The sequence below is a fragment of the Haliotis cracherodii genome, unplaced genomic scaffold (genome assembly GCF_022045235.1).
Source record: "Haliotis cracherodii isolate W230 unplaced genomic scaffold, xgHalCrac1.p SCAF_18, whole genome shotgun sequence".
In the NCBI taxonomy this organism is placed as follows: Eukaryota; Metazoa; Mollusca; class Gastropoda; order Lepetellida; family Haliotidae; genus Haliotis; species Haliotis cracherodii.
The window spans coordinates 24,842,965-24,863,842 of NW_027266273.1; the positions used below are offsets into that span (position 1 = coordinate 24,842,965).

General features: G+C 38.7%; 1 protein-coding gene across 1 annotated transcript in view; it reads right to left on the bottom strand.

The window, feature by feature from the left end:
- The window catches only part of LOC139465928 (serine hydroxymethyltransferase, mitochondrial-like), a 35,738-nt gene extending 14,899 nt beyond the window's left edge, over nt 1–20,839 (bottom strand). The window contains exons 1-4 of the mRNA XM_071247931.1: nt 20,787–20,839; nt 5,189–5,323; nt 3,999–4,078; nt 1,694–1,894 (exon numbers count right to left, since the gene is read on the bottom strand). Of these exons, the coding sequence (XP_071104032.1) occupies nt 1,694–1,894; nt 3,999–4,078; nt 5,189–5,323; nt 20,787–20,825 (455 nt within the window). The 5' untranslated portion in view covers nt 20,826–20,839. The remainder of the gene's footprint in view (nt 1–1,693; nt 1,895–3,998; nt 4,079–5,188; nt 5,324–20,786) is intronic.
- Between the last annotated feature and the right edge of the window lie 39 nt (nt 20,840–20,878).

A 20,878-nucleotide genomic window follows, 5' to 3' on the forward strand; every position in this document is an offset into this window, starting at 1 on the left:
GTTTGATTGGTTGGTTTGTTGTTTAACGCCGCCCTCAGCAATATTCCAGCTATATGACAGCAGACTATAAATAATCAAGTCTGGACCAGACAATCCAGTGACTGACATCATGAGCATCAATCCAAGCAATTGGGATACGATGCCATGCATCAACCAACTCAGCGAGTCTGACCAACTGATCCCGCTAGTCGCCTCTGTCAAATACAGTTGATCAAGTTGCAATCATTTATGCAATGGTTAGAAGTGAAAACTAAGTGAGTGAGTATGTCAGAAATATCATGGTGGGGGACACCAGAAATGGGCTTCACTCATTGTACCCATGTGGGGAATCGAACACGGGACTTGGGCATGACGAACGAACGCTTAAACCACTAGGCTACCCCACCACACAGTGAAAACTGATATCATTATTCATGTTACAACTTGTTCCTGTAGGTCAAATACAATATGGTTCTTATTAATAATCATATGTCCAATAAATCAGAATAAATCCATTGCACAGAAGCCATTATGACCTTGTGTAGTTTCCAAACCTTCTTGGACCATGCTGGGATTTCTGCCTCAGTCGGTAATCACATTACAAAGGATATATGCTAAAGAACAAATGTCTACTCTAATGCCCCTATTTCACTACGACCACGAATATCCCGAATAGGAAATTTTTTCATGTTCGTAGATAAATCTCAATCATTTCTTGAAGTCCTTAAATGAATCTTATTTAATTCCCAAACATTTGTACAGTTCGCCGGAGTTCGTTGAATCGGTGACAAAGTTTTTGTTTGTGGAAGGGTCCCTGAATTGTAATTTTATGGTTGTATCATAATCCATTTGTAATTAATCCTTATGTTCCGTAACAGCTTCATAATCGATTCTTTTGCATTCTTGGCTATTCTTAGCGATTCTTGGCTCCCAAAATTTCTTGTCCGAAAACATCCCGAAACAGCTAGAATATCCCGAGTCAACTACGAATCATGTAAGAATTAAGTAAGAACAACATGATTCCCAAAGGACCAGGACCAGAGCAACATGTGCTCTCTGTTGAACCTCCATGGTGGAAATGATGGATTGGCCAGCCTTTCGGCACCCAAGAACATGCCGAAGTGTCAGGAAAAGTACCGATTTTCGCAAACTATTCCTAGATGTGTCGTATTAGTCATAACTTATTCGTTGCAATCGTCATGCATTAGTACATGCATTCGGCATATTTTTAACTTAGTTGTAGGTGATACTTACAATTTGTGCATGATTCGTACATGAATCTTGTAATTCATACATGTTTCTTAACCCATTCTTGGCATTCTTCATATATTTCAATGCGATTAGCCACGAGTTTTCGTAACTCCGTCGTATGTTTGTCAAAACTGCTTCATACCTCCTACCGATTCTCCGCGAAAGTTTGCATTATTGGCCGAATCATAACAAAATTTGAAAGTTTCCGGGTGATTCGGGATATTCGTGATCTAGTGTACGGGGGGCATAAAATGCATCCTCAATAAGTGTACAAAGTCTATTTCCCTCGATGAACAGCTTGTTAGTCAAGTAGAGTGCAGATGGGTTGCAATGTCTCAAACTGGAGCATGTCCTGCGTCACATGCATAGCAACAGTAACAATCACGTGATTCTACTGATTTTTACCGGTTGATCTTGACACTGTAACCAGGTATAGCAATGAAGACAAGGAAGTCTGACTTACTGCCCTCCGTCCGGCAGGTCGAGGCCCATGATCCGGTCGTGTGGCTTCAGCAGCGCGGTGAACACAGCGAAGTTAGCCGGGCTGCCCGAATAGGGCTGGACGTTCACACCCCACTTCTCGGGGTCAAGACGGAAAGCTTCCAGCGCCCTCTTCTGGCACAGAGTTTCAACCTCGTCAATGAAAATATTTCCTCCATAGTACCTGTGTGAACAAAAAGCATAAAACTTTTACCATTGAACTAAGAATTAATCAGGGCCTGTCACTAAGTCAACAGTCCTCCAGTCATTACACAGACAGTCTGTGTGCTACAAACCATTCTGGTAACAGCTGTAACACTGTCTGCATGGTCGATGCAATACAACACAATCACTTACACGGTCGACGCAATACAAACAATCCAAGGTATTACCTTGACTTACAATACTGGGGGTCCAGGGTTTAAGGGTCCTTGCAGGAAGTATGAGGGTCCTTTAAAGTACCTTATTTTCTTGAGTATAGTGCACACTTTTTTTTAAAAAAAACGCAGCTGTGTAGAAGGAGGTGCGCATTATACACGAAGTAATGAGTTTTGAAGTTTTTTCCCCCATGGAAAGACATTACCGTGAGCATGTAACACTGGAAATACCATATCAACAAATCCATACTGAAGTTCGCAAATTATTCATGTAATTACACTGTCTGGCTATAAAAAGTGTTCTTTGTATATCTGTTCCTTTTGATATTGTTTTAATTAATTTCACCAAAATCGTGTGTGAAGCGATCGGAAGATTGCACAACTCACCGTTATTAACAGCAACCACGGTCAGATTACCGCTATTGATGCCTTGAAATAACTTTAGTTGACAGAGAATGGATACATATATCATAAATGCCTAACTTTGATTTGTTAAAAGTCATATATAGTCATATTTGTTTTTGTTGGACGATTCTATGTCAACACGTAATTCTCGCGATCACGTGCACAGGAGCCTTGATGGTGACTGGTCAGACTGGTTTCATGTAAAAAATAATAACCGGCAATAGCGATCAGCTGCTTCGCTTAGGGTTATTATTATTTTAGATATGTTTAATTAAAGCTGCATCTAAATTAACAAGATATTGAATTATATTATTCCTGATAAAAAAACAGTTTCAGATTCAACTTTTGCCGATCCTTGCATTAAAATCCTGTAAAGTTATATCATTGGGTGTGTCTTGACCGAATCATCGGTAGATTCCAAGAAAACATGTGTACAGCTGATTGCTGTGTCCTTAGTATACAAGAAAATACACAAGGTAATCTTAATCCCTGGAGATGAAACAATGCCTAGCTGAACAAAAAATACAATTTAAACGGTAAATCAACATGTCTGGTGATTTTTTATCTCAAATTTCGAATTTGTACCGACGAAGTTTACCGACGCATAATATTCAAATTTCTTTTTTTCCAAAATATTGAACCCGCTAGAGGGGGGTGCACATTATACATGGGTGCGCATTATACTCAAGAAAATACCGTAATGTATGGGTGTAGAACATACTAACTTTAGGGACTGGAATGAATCAATGTGGACAGTGGTCACGAACGAGGGATGAAATAAGACACCCATAACTACTCTTGATGAGCTGTAGGTAAAAGTGAGGGAGTGAGTTTTGTTTCACGCCGCTTTTAGCAATATTCCAGCAAAATCATGGCAGGGGACACCAGAAATGGGCTTCACACATTGTATCCATGTCTGGAATCGAACCCGGGTCCTTGGTGTGATGAGGCTGTTAGTAAAATGTATAATATTGTGCAGCCTCGGGATGCAGAATATTCTTTTTCTGCATCTAATCTCAACACTTGTTCATCGCATAAAAAACCTACAATACAAAACAATCACTGAGAGATTCAACAAGATTCAGCCAGATCTGCTGCTGAATTTCTAACTTTTTGCTACATGGACACTGCATGTAATCTCCGTAAAAACTGTAAAAAAAACCCTGGCTACCTACTCCTAGTCTGTTCATCTTGGGGGCGGTGGGGTAGCCTAGTGGTTAAAGCGTTCACCTGTCATGCCAAAGACCCGGGTTCGATTCCTGACATGGGTACAATGTGTGAGATGATCCATTTCTGGTGTTCCCCGCCGTGATATTGCTGGAATATTGCTAAAAGCAGCGTGAAACATTCTATTTGTTACAAGTGTGTTGTTGGATATTCATCAGGTTGGTACTTGAATGATATGGGATCTACAGCATGAGATGGATGTCAAGTTACCAGGGACAAGAAAGACTAAGAATTTCTTCAGCAACAGAGAGCTGTCCAGGATGGTTTGTGTCAGCTCACCTGGCACCAGGGTAGCCTTCAGAGTACTTGTTGGTGAGACACGACCCCAGGGCCTCCAGGACCGCCCGGCTGGCAAAGTTCTGGAATACAACACACACAGCCTACAATGAGTGAGTGAGTCTGGTTTAAAGATGTTTTAAATGTTGTTGCTGTAATGTCAACATGATGCCGGAGGAAAGCTCGAAAGGATGCAGGTCTCAGGGATTTCCTGACTGATTGTCATCAAAAACGTCCTGAAGATTTTTATAGATTTAGTAATGATATAGAAGAATGTCCTGTCAAAAGTTGAAACAATCATGACATGTCCTTGGCCACGTCTCAAGGGTGACCTGGGATTCAAACCCATGATCAGAGGTTTCAGACACACGTAAGGGATGCAGTCTGGATTCTGAATTGCAGAGCCTGAGACAACTGGGCCACCCGAGCCCCATCTGAAATTATGATTGATAAAGTCCAAAAAAATATCATGTTCCCCACCACCCCACTGCTGGTTGCAATTGCAGCTAAATAAGATAAAGTGGTCTGCACTGGGACTTGGCCGACTGCAGGTCAGGCTGCCCTGACTGTGTGGATTGCTGTGGAGTCCAGTCACGGCGTTCCCAGGGCCTGACTCAATTATTGACAGACCACAATGCTAAATCTGGAAGACTGCTGATAACAGGTAAGGTGACAAGTTCTCGGTGTGCTGAGGGTGTCAGCTTGATTAGAGAGGGAGTGAATATAATTTTATGCCACTTTTAGCCATATTCCAGTCATGTCCCATATCAAACCTAATCTTTTTGACAAAGATTTCACGATGATTAAATGCCTGTGGTTTTAAAGAGTTTCATACCGATGAAGATTAGGGTTAGAATAGGTCTTCAGCAACCACTTGGTGGATGCATGTTATCATGTCCAAATTGCGTAGATCGATGTTCAAGATGACTTGATTATTTACAGACCACAGTCATATAACTGGAATATTACTAAGTGTGGTATTAAACAACAAACAAGTAGACACAATCAAAGAGTTTCATAAATCAGTGTTTCATAATTTGTTTTATAAATCAGTGTCTCATAATTTATTTCATAAATCAGTGTCTCATAATTTGTTTCATAATCAGGCTTTACAAGTTACCTGTACACTTGATCAGCCGGGCACCAATGTCGGAGAAGAGTCTCTGTCACCATGGTTACAAGACGGTACTTACCTCGGATGCTATGAGCTCCAGGCCATGTGTCTGTCGATGCTTCTCCTTGTCCAGGATGGCTCGCATCTCGGGGTCCTGGTCCTTCAGACTCCCCTGCCCCGTCCATACCGTCCGGCTCAGCTCGGGTCGCACGACCTACAGTGTAGAGTAGAGCCTGCATGACAACCTACATGTACATGGATGGGGTGGCACTACTCGGAAACTTTGACAACAATGTGCAGGGTTTGAGGATGGCTCGCATCTCGAGGTCCTGGTCCTTCAGACTCCCCTGCCCCATCCATACAGTCCGGCTCAGCTCGGGTCGCAAGACCTACAGTGTAGAGTAGAGCCTGCATGACAACCTACATGTACATGGATGGGGTGGCACTACTCGGAAACTTTGACAACAATGTGCAGAGTTTGAGCGGACACAAAATATTGCTTCCTATATGCCTACACCCTCGGAATTGATGCCAATAATTTACATTGCAAGTATGTGTGTTTGAATCCTTAAATTTATCAAAATTGTAGATTGTGCGAGACACATGACATTTTTTCACTGGTACACTCAAAGTTCAGGGTGTCATGGTTGACTTTATTCAATCTAACATTAGAATGTGCGAAAGTATTATTTTTCTAAACGTGTCACATATTGACAGCCTGGCACCCCAGTGTTCATGCCTTGAACTTCCAATCAATATGTTATTCTGAGAGACACTTGGGCTTGAATACAGATAGACCCAAAGTAAATCCCTGTACACTACATTTCAAAATTCCCTCCCCTGTATCGCGGAAAAAGTTTCTTGATATGTTTGTGATAGTGCCATGAAAGTACTGCTTGAAAATGGCCCAATAATACCACAAAAGTGGCATCGCAATGCCGCTAAGTATCGCGTTAGTGGCGCAAAAGAGGCACGATAGTCATGCGAAAGTGGTGGGATAGTGATATACTATCATGTGTTGCTTTCCCCAATATCAGAAGCAAAGTTACAGATATATACTCCGCCTAACATGGACATATATTAAGCATGTTCAAACCCGAACTTTTGTGTGTTCTTATGTTATATCAACGTTCACTTACAGAAAAAACATACTTTCATACCTTTATACAAAAATCAAACTCAGCCATCATCTTAAGCAGTTCATGCAGTATTAATAATTAACCATAATTCTAAGAAAAACATCAAATTGATTTTATTTACTTTTTAAATATAAAACCACATTCAAGGCCTTAAAAAAGTTTTCAAACAGTATTATGGTAGACATTTCCACTATCAGTGACAAAACATTATGTTCCATGCAATGCCCTGTTTTGACCTGTACCAATGTCCCCGTGCTTTTTCAGGTGAACAACTGACAGGCTTTTGCAGGATGCACCCAACACCTGGTACCATTAATCATCACTGTTTGATTGCGTTTCATAAACACATGCTTATGACAGGGAAGAGAATTGATGAATGTCAACTTCTTTATTATGAGAAACACAATGTTTCGGAGTATATGCTTACTCCTTCATCAGCATATACTCCGAAACGTTGTGTTCCTCATGATAAAGAAGTTGACATCCATAAATTCTCTTCCTCATGTGTATCACTTCTAAATGTCTTTCAAACACAAGCTTATGATATTGTCAAAGTCTTTTATTTGTACTAAGGCCACTGTCCCATATACAATACATATACGTTTGAAATTGTGTGGTACGTGACAAAAAGGTAATGTCATGTACACTTTCATAGATTTACAGGCTTTTAATAATTACATCTCGTTTCCTTGCTGCAACACACGTATTTACATAGTCTTCCAAGTAATTGTCTACATGGGAATGACAGCTGCATTCATATGTATTTGGATTATGGCAAAAGGTTGTTGGTAAGTACAGTTGTCTAATATCGTTGCAATATTCACATTCTAATGTAAAATACCATTTATTCTCTTATTGTTTGACCATATCGGACAAAGCCGTAATCGTACATCAATATCAGCTCATCCACCTTTACTAAGACCTTAAGTCTAAGTAGCCCGGCTCTAAGCTTTATTAAATTACAATATTTTTGTCTGTAATAAGAGAAAGGTCTTTTTCAGGTTCTGGGAGACTCTTGACTTCTTTTTACATAAAACTTATAGAACTATTCCATGATGGATAGAATGTATTGATCACAACATGTTAAAAACTGACATTTAATAAAAAATGGTTTATCGCAAACAGCTTGAGTAAGCTAAACTACTCCAAATCTGTGAGAATAAAATATGGAACAAATAAAAGGAGCATAGTTATGATGGAAACACTTATAGTTCTATAATATCGTTCTATATTATAAGATTTTTTGGCATCCAATCTTCATCCATGTTTGTCAATTTCAGCCAATACTTTGCAGTACGACACATAGCATTTACATAGAGTGGGCATCGACCGTATTCGCCATACACAATAGCATTTGGTGTTAGCAAACAAACATAAAGAAATGTCTTACAAGCCATAATATGTTCTATGTTTTGGCAACACCCCATATATCCGCTCCATATAAAGGAACAGGTTGAATCTGAGTATCGACAAAACAATAATCGGTAGATGATGAACAATTTCCGTAAGAGCTTGTTTAACTCTTGATGCTAGATCTGAAACACACTGCTTCATGCTTGATGTTTGTGAGAAGATAAAGCCACGATATCTGGGAGCAGAACAATTGCCTAATTGTCCTAGGTGGCAATTGTCCAAGGCCCCAAGATATCTTCATGTTTGTTTGTTTGTCTGTTTGTCTGTTTGTTGTTTAACGCCGCACTCAGCAATGATCCAACCATATGATGGTGGTCTGTAAATAATCGAGTCTCGACCAGACAATCCAGTGATTCACATCATGAGCATCTATCCACACAACTGGGATACGATGACATGCATCAACCAAGTCAGCGAGCCTGACCACCCAATCCCGTAGGTCGCCTCTTATGACAAGTACAATCACCTTTTACCGCAAGCATGGGTCGCTGAAGACCTATTCTACCCCAGATCTTCACGGGCACCAAGATATCTATAGCAGTTGGTGGTTGGAGTGAGTTTATGCTTTACATCGGCTGAGTGAGAGTGAGTTTATGCTTCACATCAGCAATATTTCAGCCATATCGTGACGATTTGGTGGTTGGAACAAGTTAACCTTGATAGAACCATTCTCATTAACAGATAACTGCAACAACAAATACCAAGACATTTGTTTTATGTGAATTTAACATTATTCCTTGTGAGTCTGCAAACCTGTCAATGATTCTTCTGATCATGGAAATGGTTTTGTTACAATTATTTGCATCTCGAAAAGTATATTTTTCACAATGTTACTCGTTTACACAAAACCAGTCACTATATAATACAAATACTTAATGATGTAAAATTAGTGAAGTACTTCTTTTATCATAGTAAAGCTTTAATAACAAAACGATTTTGTCCAGACTATTTCGCCTTATAATCAGAAATAAACTTAGTACGAAAAAGACAGGCACTACAGATTAGTTGAAAGAATCTGATTCTGTTCTAACCCATGTAAATCGCCTCAGCTAATGTGTGTACTTGTATCTCTGATTGCGGATATCACCTGATGATCACCTAATGTTTACAGTCTGATTACAATATCGATCTCAGTATTTGTCAAAGGACAAAAATTAACAAAATGATCTTAAATAATTCAGACTAGCATGCCAAGGGAAATATGATAACTTAAGAATGTTACAAATCTTAACAGTAACACAGTATGATGTAATGTGTCACAAACGTTCCCTAATTTGCCTGCTAAATGCACTTAGTTTGGACAAATCCCTCACAACCTGCAATATGTGCACCTTGTCACAGGTGTCAGGATAGATAGATGTGACAGCTAGAAATAGATCCTGCCACATACTGATAATCAGAGCTCTCCAATCAGTCGACCTGTGAAGACCTGGGTTAGATTACGTCTTCAGCAACCCAAGCTTGCCGCAAGAGGCGACTATGCTTGTCATAAGAGATGACTAACGGGATCGGTTGGTCAGGCTCGCTGACTTGGTTGATGAATGTCATCGTATCCCAATTGTGTGGATCTATGCTCATGATGTCAATTACTGGATTGTCTGGTCCAGACTCGATTATTTACAGACCGCCGTCATATAGCTGGAATATTGCTGTGTGAGGCATTAAACCACAAACAAACAAACAAATCAAATCAGTAATAATCAATTATAATTGGAGTTTATATCCTCATAAAATACACTGGTGCAACAATGTGTATCTGAAGTGATGGATGACTGCGCCAAGGACTGGGATTATCACATCATGAAGACCTATTTGAATACAACTCATAATTGACCAATTACAATCTGCATTATGTTAATAAGTTATACATATGGCAACAGTTGGTGACATACATTGGAACAGAATGACAAGGTACTGAGATGCTGACTGACATATTGTTGTTGACAACTGATGCGTTGCTTGATAGACCGACTGTTGTTTTTGCACATCAAACTTTAAAAGCACAGTTGCTTTATCAATAAGACTTACCAAATTATTCAATGAGTCAATAGACCTGTGAAGATCCGGGGTATAATAGGTCTTCAGCAACCGATGTTTGCCATAAAAGACGACTATGCTTGTCGTAAGAGGCGACTTATGGGATCGGGTGGTCAGGGTCGCTGACTTGCTTGATGCATGTCATCGTATCCCAATTGCGTGGATCGATGCTCATGATATCAATCACCGGATTGTCTTGTCCAGACTCGATTATTTACAGACCGCCGTCATATAGCTGGAATATTGCTGAGTGTGGCGTTAAACAACAAACAACAAACACTATCCTTGACTTGCTTGTATCTGAAGCTCTAGTATTTACATGTTAATACACTCAAGCAGACAATCTGTCATAAACATCCTTGAAACCATTTTCATAAATCACACAACCCCACGAAGCAACACTAACAAATGTTTAAGGCAATTTCATAATTTTAGATATCTCTTCGCGGTTCCTGCTTGTAGGCAAATGATTACATTAGCAGGGATTTTTAAATATCTCTCTATCTATTTCAAAGCTTTTGCCAGTTTTTGACAACCCTGTTTTCACAGGATCCTAATAACTGTGAAAATGAGTGTCCTGACATTTAACAAAGTTAGAAGCTGTTCAAGTGTGTGCTTACACATCGAGACAACCCCGGGATGAGGATGCTCAAATTCCTCCCCACTATTGACAGAGTGATCCTAGACAGGTGTAGTCATTGTTCTGTTTACTTTAGTTAAGTGGACTGATATTTACAGGTGAGGTGAAACAGAATCTGATCCAAGTGTCTTTGTATCAAATATATGTTGACATGTTGATGCATAAAGACACAAGGGTGAGATGCTATATATAATCCAAAATCATTCTTCCAGCTTTGTAAACAGTCATAAGCAGTGTCGCGAGTGTAAAAAGTACAGCTAACCAGCTTCTGTAGCAGAGAGATTAGTGATGTCATTTGATTGTGTTTGTTTGTTTATTGTTAAAAGCTGCACTATTCCGCTTGATAAAATGAGTTAATAATATTCTGGATTAGACAATCCAGTGATTGACATCCTGAGCATCAATCTAATTGGGATACGATGACATGCATCAACCAAGTCAGCAAGCCTGACCACCCAATCCTGTTAGTCAACCCTTTCAACAAGGAAAGTCGCAGGGTTGCTGAAGACATTTGATTGTGACATCATGGTAACCAATGATTTCGTTGGTTGGTTTGTTGTTAAACACCGCACTCAGCAATATTCCAGCTATATATATGATGGCAGTCTGTAAATAATCGAGTCTGGACAGACAATCCGGTGATTAATATCATGAGCATCGATCCACGCAATTGGGATCAATGACATGCATCAAACAAGTCAGTGAGCCTGACCACCCCACCCCGTTAGGTGGTCAGGCTTGCTGACTTGGTTGATGCAGGTAACCAATGACAGCAACACGGTCTGCAATTTCATTGTAGTGATATCGCCCAGGAGAGATAACTTGATGTCATGCAGGTCTCAGACGTTTACCACTTTGGTGAAACCCACGAGCAGAGGTATGGTACTAATCTGGAAACATAATTTGGGCCAAACGTATTTCAAACCCAGGATCATAGGTCTCTGGCATGCCTAAGGGAGACCACTCTGCACAGCGTATTGTGGAGCCTTAGATGATTGGGTCCCGCGTGCCACTCTTGGAATCAAGGAGAAGATAGAGGGAGATGGTGTGCGATCAAAACATATATTTCACCCAGACAACTGTCCCTATGCCCCAGAAATATCACTGGACCAAATGCATATTTGCATGACTTCTTACAAAATCAGCTTAAAACAAATTTTAACAAATATTCCACCATTCTGTTTATTCTGTGAGAGGAGAGCAATACCAGGTGCTGCCATCACACATTTCTAAATCACCAGACCACCTCAATTTTTATGATAGTGGTTCTTACAAAACCTGTCTAGTGTCACTTGGGAAGGTTACAATCTAATCCTGTCTAGTGTCATTTGTGAGGTGTTCAATCTAATCCTGTCTAGTGTCATTTGTGAAGTGTACAATCTAATCCTGTCTAGTGTCATTTGTGAAATGTACAATCTAATCCTGTCTAGTGTAATTTGTGAAGTGTACAATGTAATCCTGTCTAGGGTCATTTGTGAAGTTTACAATCTAATCCTGTCTAGGGTCATTTGTGAGGTGTTCAGTCTAATCCTGTCTAGTGTCAATTGTGATTACAGTCTAATCCTGTCTTGTGTCATTTGTGAAGTTTGCAGTCTAATCCTGTCTAGTGTCATTTGTGAGGTGTTCAATCTAATCCTTTCTAGTGTCAATTGTGAAGTGTAAAGTCTAATCCTGTCTAGTGTTATTTGTGAGGTGTTCAATCTAATCCTGTCTAGTGTCATTTGTGAAGTGTACAGTCTAATCCTGTCTAGTGTCATTTGTCTAGTGTACAATCTAATCCTGTCTAGTGTCATTTGGGAAGTGTACTGTCTAATCCTGTCTAGTGTTATTTGTGAGGTCTTCAATCTAATCCTGTTTAGTGTCATTTGTGAAGTGTACAATGTAGTCCTGTCTAGTGTCATTTGTGAAGTGTACAGTCTAATCCTGTCTAGAGTCATTTGCCTAGTGTTCAATCTAATCCTGTCTAGTGTCATTTGTAAAGTGTACAGTCTAATCCTGTCTAGTGTCATTTGTCTAGTGTACAATGTAATCCTGTCTAGGGTCATTTGTGAGGTGTTCAATCTAATCCTGTCTAGTGTTATTTGTGAGGTGTACAGTCTAATCCTGTCTAGTGTCATTTGTAAAGTGTACAGTCTAATCCTGTCTAGTGTCATTTGTCTAGTGTACAATGTAATCCTGTCTAGGGTCATTTGTGAGGTGTTCAATCTAATCCTGTCTAGTGTTATTTGTGAGGTGTACAGTCTAATCCTGTCTAGTGTCATTTTTTAAATGTACAGTCTAATCCTGTCTAGTGTCATTTGTGAAATGTACAATCTAATCCTGTCTAGTGTCATTTGTAAAGTGTACAATGTAGTCCTGGCTAGTGTCATTTGTGAAATGTACAGTCTAATCCTGTCTATTGTCATTTGTGAAATGTACAATCTAATCCTGTCTAGTGTCATTTGTGAAGTGTACAATGTACTTCTGTCTAGTGTCATTTGTGAAGTGTACAATGTAATTCTGTCTAGTGTCATTTGTAAAGTGTACAATGCAGATCTGTCTAGTGTCATTTGTAAAGTGTACAATGCAGTCCTGTCTAGTGTCATTTGTGAAGTGTACAGTCTAATCCTGTCTAGTGTCATTTGGGAAATTTACAATCTAATCCTGTCTAGTGTCATTAGTAAAGTGTACAATGCAGTCCTGTCTAGTGTCATTTTTAAGTGTACAGTCTAATCCTGTCTAGTGTCATTTGTGAAATGTACAGTCTAATCCTGTCTAGTGTCATTTGTGAAATGTACAATCTAATCCTGTCTAGTGTCATTTGGAAAGTGTACAATGTAGTCCTGTCTAGTGTCATTTGTGAAGTGTACAGTCTAATCCTGTCTAGTGTCATTTGTGAAATGTACAATCTAATCCTGTCTAGTGTCATTTGTGAAATGTACAATGTAGTCCTGTCTAGTGTCATTTGTGAAGTGTATAGTCTAATCCTGTCTATTGTCATTTGTGAAATGTACAATCTAATCCTGTCTAGTGTCATTTGTGAAATGTACAATCTAATCCTGTCTAGTGTCATTTGTGAAGTGTACAATGTAATTCTGTCTAGTGTCATTTGTGAAGTGTACAATGTACTTCTGTTTAGTGTCATTTGTAAAGTGTACAGTCTAATCCTGTCTAGTGTCATTTGTGAAGTGTACAGTCTATTCCTGTCTACTGTCATTTGTGAAATGTACAATCTAATCCTGTCTAGTGTCATTTGTGAAATGTACAATCTAATCCTGTCTATTGTCATTTGTGAAATGTACAATCTAATCCTGTCTAGTGTCATTTGTGAAATGTACAATCTAATCCTGTCTAGTGTCATTTGTGAAGTGTACAGTCTAATCCTGTCTAGTGTCATTTGTGAAATGTACAATCTAATCCTGTCTAGTGTCATTTGTAAAGTGTACAATGTAGTCCTGTCTAGTGTCATTTGTGAAGTGTACAGTCTAATCCTGTCTATTGTCATTTGTGAAATGTACAATCTAATCCTGTCTAGTGTCATTTGTGAAATGTACAATCTAATCCTGTCTAGTGTCATTTGTGAAATGTACAATCAAATTCTGTCTAGTGTCATTTGTGAAGTGTACAATGTACTTCTGTTTAGTGTCATTTGTGAAGTGTACAATGTAATTCTGTCTAGTGTCATTTGTGAAGTGTACAATGTACTTCTGTTTAGTGTCATTTGTAAAGTGTACAATGCAGTCCTGTCTAGTGTCATTTGTGAAGTGTACAGTCTAATCCTGTCTAGTGTCATTTGTGAAATGTACAATGTAGTCCTGTCTAGTGTCATTTGTGAAGTGTACAGTCTAATCCTGTCTATTGTCATTTGTGAAATGTACAATCTAATCCTGTCTAGTGTCATTTGTGAAATGTACAATCTAATCCTGTCTAGTGTCATTTGTGAAATGTACAATCAAATTCTGTCTAGTGTCATTTGTGAAGTGTACAATGTACTTCTGTTTAGTGTCATTTGTAAAGTGTACAATGCAGTCCTGTCTAGTGTCATTTGTGAAGTGTACAGTCTAATCCTGTCTAGTGTCATTTGGGAAGTTTACAGTCTAATACTGTCTAGTGTCATTTGTGAAGTGTACAGTCTAATCCTGTCTAGTGTCATTTGGGAAGTGTACCAGTGTACTTGTTAAACTGTAAGGGTGAGTTTCTAAACACATCAGTTATGGTTCTTATTTATTCTCAATATTCAATCATGTCTGGTTAAATTGCAGATGATAAAGAAGTGAAATGAATGCTCGTGCATCGGTCATGTCCGTTTTGCACATCAAGTCATAGGCTTTGGATATAAAATCCTGCAATGACCAATGTGGTTTGTCCTAGTACAAGGTCATTCAGCAACGTGTGACTTGCACCTAGTGACAGCTGGGATTAATCTAGGTTCATTCTGCAGGAACTGTTTTAAGGGAAAACAATTTGCATATTTCTCCGCTTGCCTGAATAACAATACCAGGTTGACTTATGAGTCGAGTGGAGTTGTTCTATTGTGTTCATGGACTCCATATGCATCCCTCTCTATAACACCCTTTACGATACCGCGGATTTGGTTAATCACGGGGAAATTGTATTGTTTTCCATACAAATACAAGATATATCAACAAATCCGTAACAAATAATGTTACACTACCTGATAATAAGTATTCATTGTTACTCTTGGATTGGCATTCTACAAGTTGGTGAGTAAATCACAAAAACATACAACTACATGGATAACATCTTCAGGTTAATTGCATGTAGCGACGTTTTGATGAAGATTCTTATACCGTTATAATCATGATAAAGCTGGAGTGACTACAACCATCATCATCATCCTCATCATCTTCATTAAGGGTTTACCTTCCACATCTGGGACTCCAATTTTGTTATCACAACATGGCATGTATATATGTTACAGGGAATATGTATAATCAGGGAATATATTTAATGTCTGATTCACTCAGGGAATAGACATAATCCCTAAAATTTTCAGGTATTATACATATAACCTGATTTAACATCAACTTTTTTAGACATATTCCCTGAAATTACTTTTGAGGCTCTTCTATAGCCAAACTTAATAAAAAAAAAGCCAAATTATTTATGAGAAGACAAATTTATTTGACATGACAACAAATACCTTTCACTTAACTTAACAATTAGTCTTTAGTCAGTGTAATCAAAACAATGCTACATCAAACATAGGATAGACTTAACAAACAATAGCTCTTGTACAGTTTTTTTTTCGGAAATTCTCCTTTAACTCAATCTTGAAAATGAGAGGTAATTCGGTACTGAACTGTTTTGGGGGCAATTTCAAAGTCAGGGTAGGTGGGCAAAATAAATATTATTTTAATGCAGGTAAACACCATACCCCCAAAAACTATAAGTGAGAGGGGCAGAAACCTAATGCTAAACAACTATGGCTATAATGTGCAACAAGTGTATTAAAATATAAAAAGATAATGCTTGATAACGGTGTAAGAATCTACATCGAAATGTCGCTACATACAGTAAACCAGAAATTGTTATCCATAAAGTTGTACATTTTTGTTTAGTATTCATTGTATCTTTTGACTTATGTTCATAATTCATTTTTTTAATTTGATTCAAATTTCACTCAGTAGTGTTGACATAATTTTGGCGAAAGCATGTGTGAACTAGTTGATTGGCAGGTGGCGCCAACTCACCATTATGAACAACAGCAACCATGATCCGCTTTGAATCAATGGGTACATCATAAAGCCATACTTTAACTCGTTAAAACTCGAATTTGTTGCAGTTTGACTATTATTTGTCACCATATTGTTTTTGCGATCAAAAAAGCAAGACTGCAGGAAGCCTCAACTGTATTCGTGAAACTGTTCAATACATAAAAAGTATCTGCCAATATATACCAAAGTGCTACACTTATTTTTAGTTTAATTGTATATACAGTAAAATCTGAAACTAAAATATAACAAAAGAATGTATTATTCCTTAAAAATAAAAGTTTCATATACTGTTTCTTCCAATCATTGCGTCTAAATTATCTTTGGTCATATCATTGTGTATTTTTCAAGTGAATCACCGGTAGATTAGAAGAAAATGTGTGTACAGCTGATTCCTATTTCCGGCTTTGTTTACAAGACAAATGCATAAGGTAATTTTAATCTCAGCATATAAAACAATGCCTAGCAGAACTGGAAATACAAATGAAATGGTAAATCATCATGTCTACTGATGTTTTATCGCAAATTTCACATTTTCATTGACCATGTTTGTTATCTCCTGTTGGTTCGCCTGAAGCAATATGACGTAGTATTTGACTGCATACCATACACAAAATAGCAATGATAAGTGTGCACTATAGACCAAAAACCAGTATCACTATCACCTGACCAACAGCCACGCAGGTGCATGATAATGTGTGGAGTGAGTGAGTGAGTGAGTTGGGTTTAACGCCGCTTTTAACAATATTCCAGTTACATCAGGCCTGTCAGCTTAATGCTGGAGGAAAGCCCGAAGTAATGCAGGTCTCAGACGTTTATCACTTCGGTGAAACCCACGAGCACGGGTATGGTGCTGACAAACCTAGAAACATAACTCAAACCCACAATCATAGGTTTCTGGCGTGGCCAAGGGACGCAACACTGCACATCGAATCACGGCGCCTTAGACGACTGGGCCACCCGTGCCACTGATAATGTGTGGAGTCATCTTTGCAGGGGAAGACTGTCCGCGAGTCATATAATATACTCACCAACAAAAGAAACATGAATGCCACACATGTTGGTTAATATATGAAAAATTACTCATATTCAAGAGATATTTGATTGGTTTGATGCACAAACAAACATACTGGTATGTTGTGTGAACCCACACTCGTGAATGCATCACATGTGACGTCACAGATCCATGACTCGAGATGCACCAATTTTCTAGTGCAGGATCAGCGTGTAAAGTTTGGACAGTATGTGCAGCATATCTTGATAAGAATAATGACAGTCTGTGGTAACACTTGACTGATTGTTAGTTTGTCATTAAGTGGTATGCATTGGAAATGTCTTTTTGACGTACATACTTTTCTATAATTGTTTCTGTTGATTGCGTTTCTTTTGGCGGTGAGTATTTTTTCAATTTCTTTGATAGGCATTTAGAAGTTGGAGTACTAAGTAAGGATAAGAATTTATGGATGAACAACTTCTTTATTACAATTAAGAGCAACGTTTCGGTGTAGGTTCTAACACCGTTATCAAGCAAGTGATTTACAGAGTGCAGTAAGCAAGTATATATACACGTAGGAGGCAATGTTTATACAGTAGGGTAGATATACTGGAGTAGCGAAGCCTGCAACACATTTCCAAAAACCAATAAGTACATGGTGATTACCTAACTTCCTCTGACTGAAAACAAGACAGCATTCCACTGATGACCAGTGTCCAAAATAACTGCCTGCCCGTGACTGGTAACTTCTCTGTCAGGCTGCATGAAATTTTCCACAATCAGTCCGACTGTCTGGCAGATAATTTTCAGACTACTTATGTATTCAGTTATATCATAGCCTCTTGTAGATTTTCAAGAAATTGTTTGCATATTATTTCAGCTGAATCAAGACATGATTTGTCTCTTAGTTTTTGCTGTTTTTCAATGTTTATAATGCCTGAATGAGGGCAGGTAAATTAGAAGATGGGCAGGCTGCACTTATGGGTCACCTGCCCGACTGTCTTGTCGGGTTTTAAAACTATTTTGAACACTGCAGTGCTGATGACAGTCCATCTTTAGGAATGACAAGATCCAGTCAACATGTAAACAATCACCACTGTACGTGTGTCGCAGTAGAACTATTCATCTGAGGCCTGCTAATGACCTACTTGATCTACTTCACCGTTAATAGTCACATGAATCTTATGCAACCGCTTGTGCAAAGGTCGTTGCATGGTAGCTCCCAGATAGGATGTTGTAAGTAGAAATAACTCACAACTTCCCCGTCGTAGCACATGCTTATACCCAGACCAGATGGATAATACATTATATACACAAAGGATGAACAGGAAGCTGAAAAGCAAATCCTACGTAACATCAAGTGTAGGGCTGTAATGATGTACTGATACCTATGATATCATCGATACTTAAGTACACACAATAAAAACTGTTTTGTTCTTGTGGTTTGCTTTGTTTAAGTTTTTGAGATAACAGTAAATAAATGTATGAAGAAAGAGGTATTAGAGCTGTCTTTCAGTGATTTCATCATGTCTTACTATTTGATGTGGTGTATCGTGATACCAGTAATACTTTCAGTCTGTATCGTGATACAAATTGTATCACAAGATACCAGGCGATACTCAGCTCTAGTGGAGTGCCTGTACACCTCTGTGTGTGTGAGACAGGCTATGCCAAAGAACATAATATCTTCCTTGACAACAAGACAAATGCCACAGGCAAGTCATGCATTGCACAGATTATGAGATACCTTGGCATCTGGGAAACATCAGTTTTTACAATTACAGTAATTTTTAAAAGCCATTGTATGTCATGTGGGTTTTTTAAGATGTTCTTAGTGTTTCAGATCAGATGGTTTTCTGGGACATCTCTTGCCAAATCACTTACTCTCTTATTTCACATGTCAGGGTTGTATCCTGGATTCCAAACTAAGTGCCCTTGGCAGACAACTTCGGGACAATACTGTTATTTTGTAAGGAAGAGAATTTATGGATGTCAGTTTCTTTATTACGAGGAACAGAACATTTCGGAGTATATTCTTGCTCGTTCATCAGGCGAATGGTACCATGACACAGGTAAAAAATGTAACGCTGTGACGTCATGACACAGGTCAACAAAGAGGTTGCAACATCATGACACAGGTCAACAAAGAGGTTGTGATATCATAACACAGGTCAACAAAGAGGTTGTGATATCATGACACATGTTGTGACACAGGTCAACAAAGAGGTGACATCATGACACAGGTCAACAAAGAGGTGACATCATGACATAGGTCAACAAAGAGGTGACATCATGACACAGGTCAACAAAGAGGTGACATCATGACACAGGTCAACAAAGAGGCTGCTATGTCATGACACAAGTCAACAAAGAGGCTCCAATGTCATGACAGAGGTCAACAAAGAGGCTACGATGTCATGACACAGGTCAACTTGACAGACTGTGACGTGTAACAGGTCAACAAAGAGGCTGTGATGTCATGACACAAGTCAACAAAGAGGCTGCGATATCATGACACAGGTCAACTTGACAGACTGTGATGTTGTGTCCCAGGTCAACAAAGAGGTGACGTCATGACACAGGTCAACAAATAGGTGACGTCATGATACAGATCAACAAAGAGGTAACGTCATGACACAGGTCAACATGACTGGATTGATGTCATGACACAGGTCAACAAAGATATTGTGACATCAAGACACAGGTCAACATGACAGGCTGTGATACCATGACACAGGTCAACAATTAACTATAGTAATATGAAAGAATCTGGTGTTCTTTAACTTCTTTTGATAAATAAACTTAAAATAATATGTGTCAACAATGCCCCAAGCATCTGAAATCATTAAATATGTGTCCTACATATAGATATTATCAACAGGATTGCTGTGTACCTTACTTACAATAAGGATGAATATGTTATTGTAGTATTTAAAAAATTTAATATTCTTGTTATACTTGCTCTATTAACTTTCAATCAGACAATAGAATATTTTGGCATCAGGTTTATATGAACAGGAACAGTATGAATATTAAAGCTCTTATTTATTATCCATGTGGAAGACAGCAAATACCTCCATGCATACGTGGAAAGACTGTCACATAAAACCTCGGGCATGGTTGCCACAGAGCTGGGACATTTCATCACTCTGTTGTGTAACGCGTGCAACTTGAATACGCACACATTCATGTTCAGTATTGTTAACAACAACACACAGCACTCCAGGCTGAGGAATAAAATAAACTACTGGTTTGAAAAAATACTGAAACCACCATTTCTTTAACTTTGGTGAGCACTGGAACTGCAAAGGATTCCAATAATCATAATAAATCGTAGATGGATAGATAAGGGAGGTAAGTGGTGTAGGTAAGAAATAAGAAGTATTGCCATGTGTCTCGTAAATAGGGCGAACAGTCGCCGAGACTTGTGCCAGCTGCAGCCTAAACTACTCTCGAAGACTCGCCAGTTTACCAATATTCCCCTGTCTACGTGTTTCATACAACATACATATTAATTTGTGACATTGTCACTGAGCACAAATACTGAAATTAGCGTAACTGTAACAGTAGCGGAGTCTCTATTTTTGTCTGTTAGGTGCCGTCACCCAACTCTGAAAACAATAACAAATATTAGGAACGTATTTCCCGAAAAGACATTATTGGCATTAAAATGCACGCAGAAGATAATGTCACATGAAATATATTTTCCTTCAATTTAGCAATGGTATATTTGTTCTTACCCGAGATCCGACACACAAACTTCTCCACACAGCCAACATTGCGGGAAGTGACCTCTCAAGATTTACATGGTCTAAGGACAAGGCCGCATCAC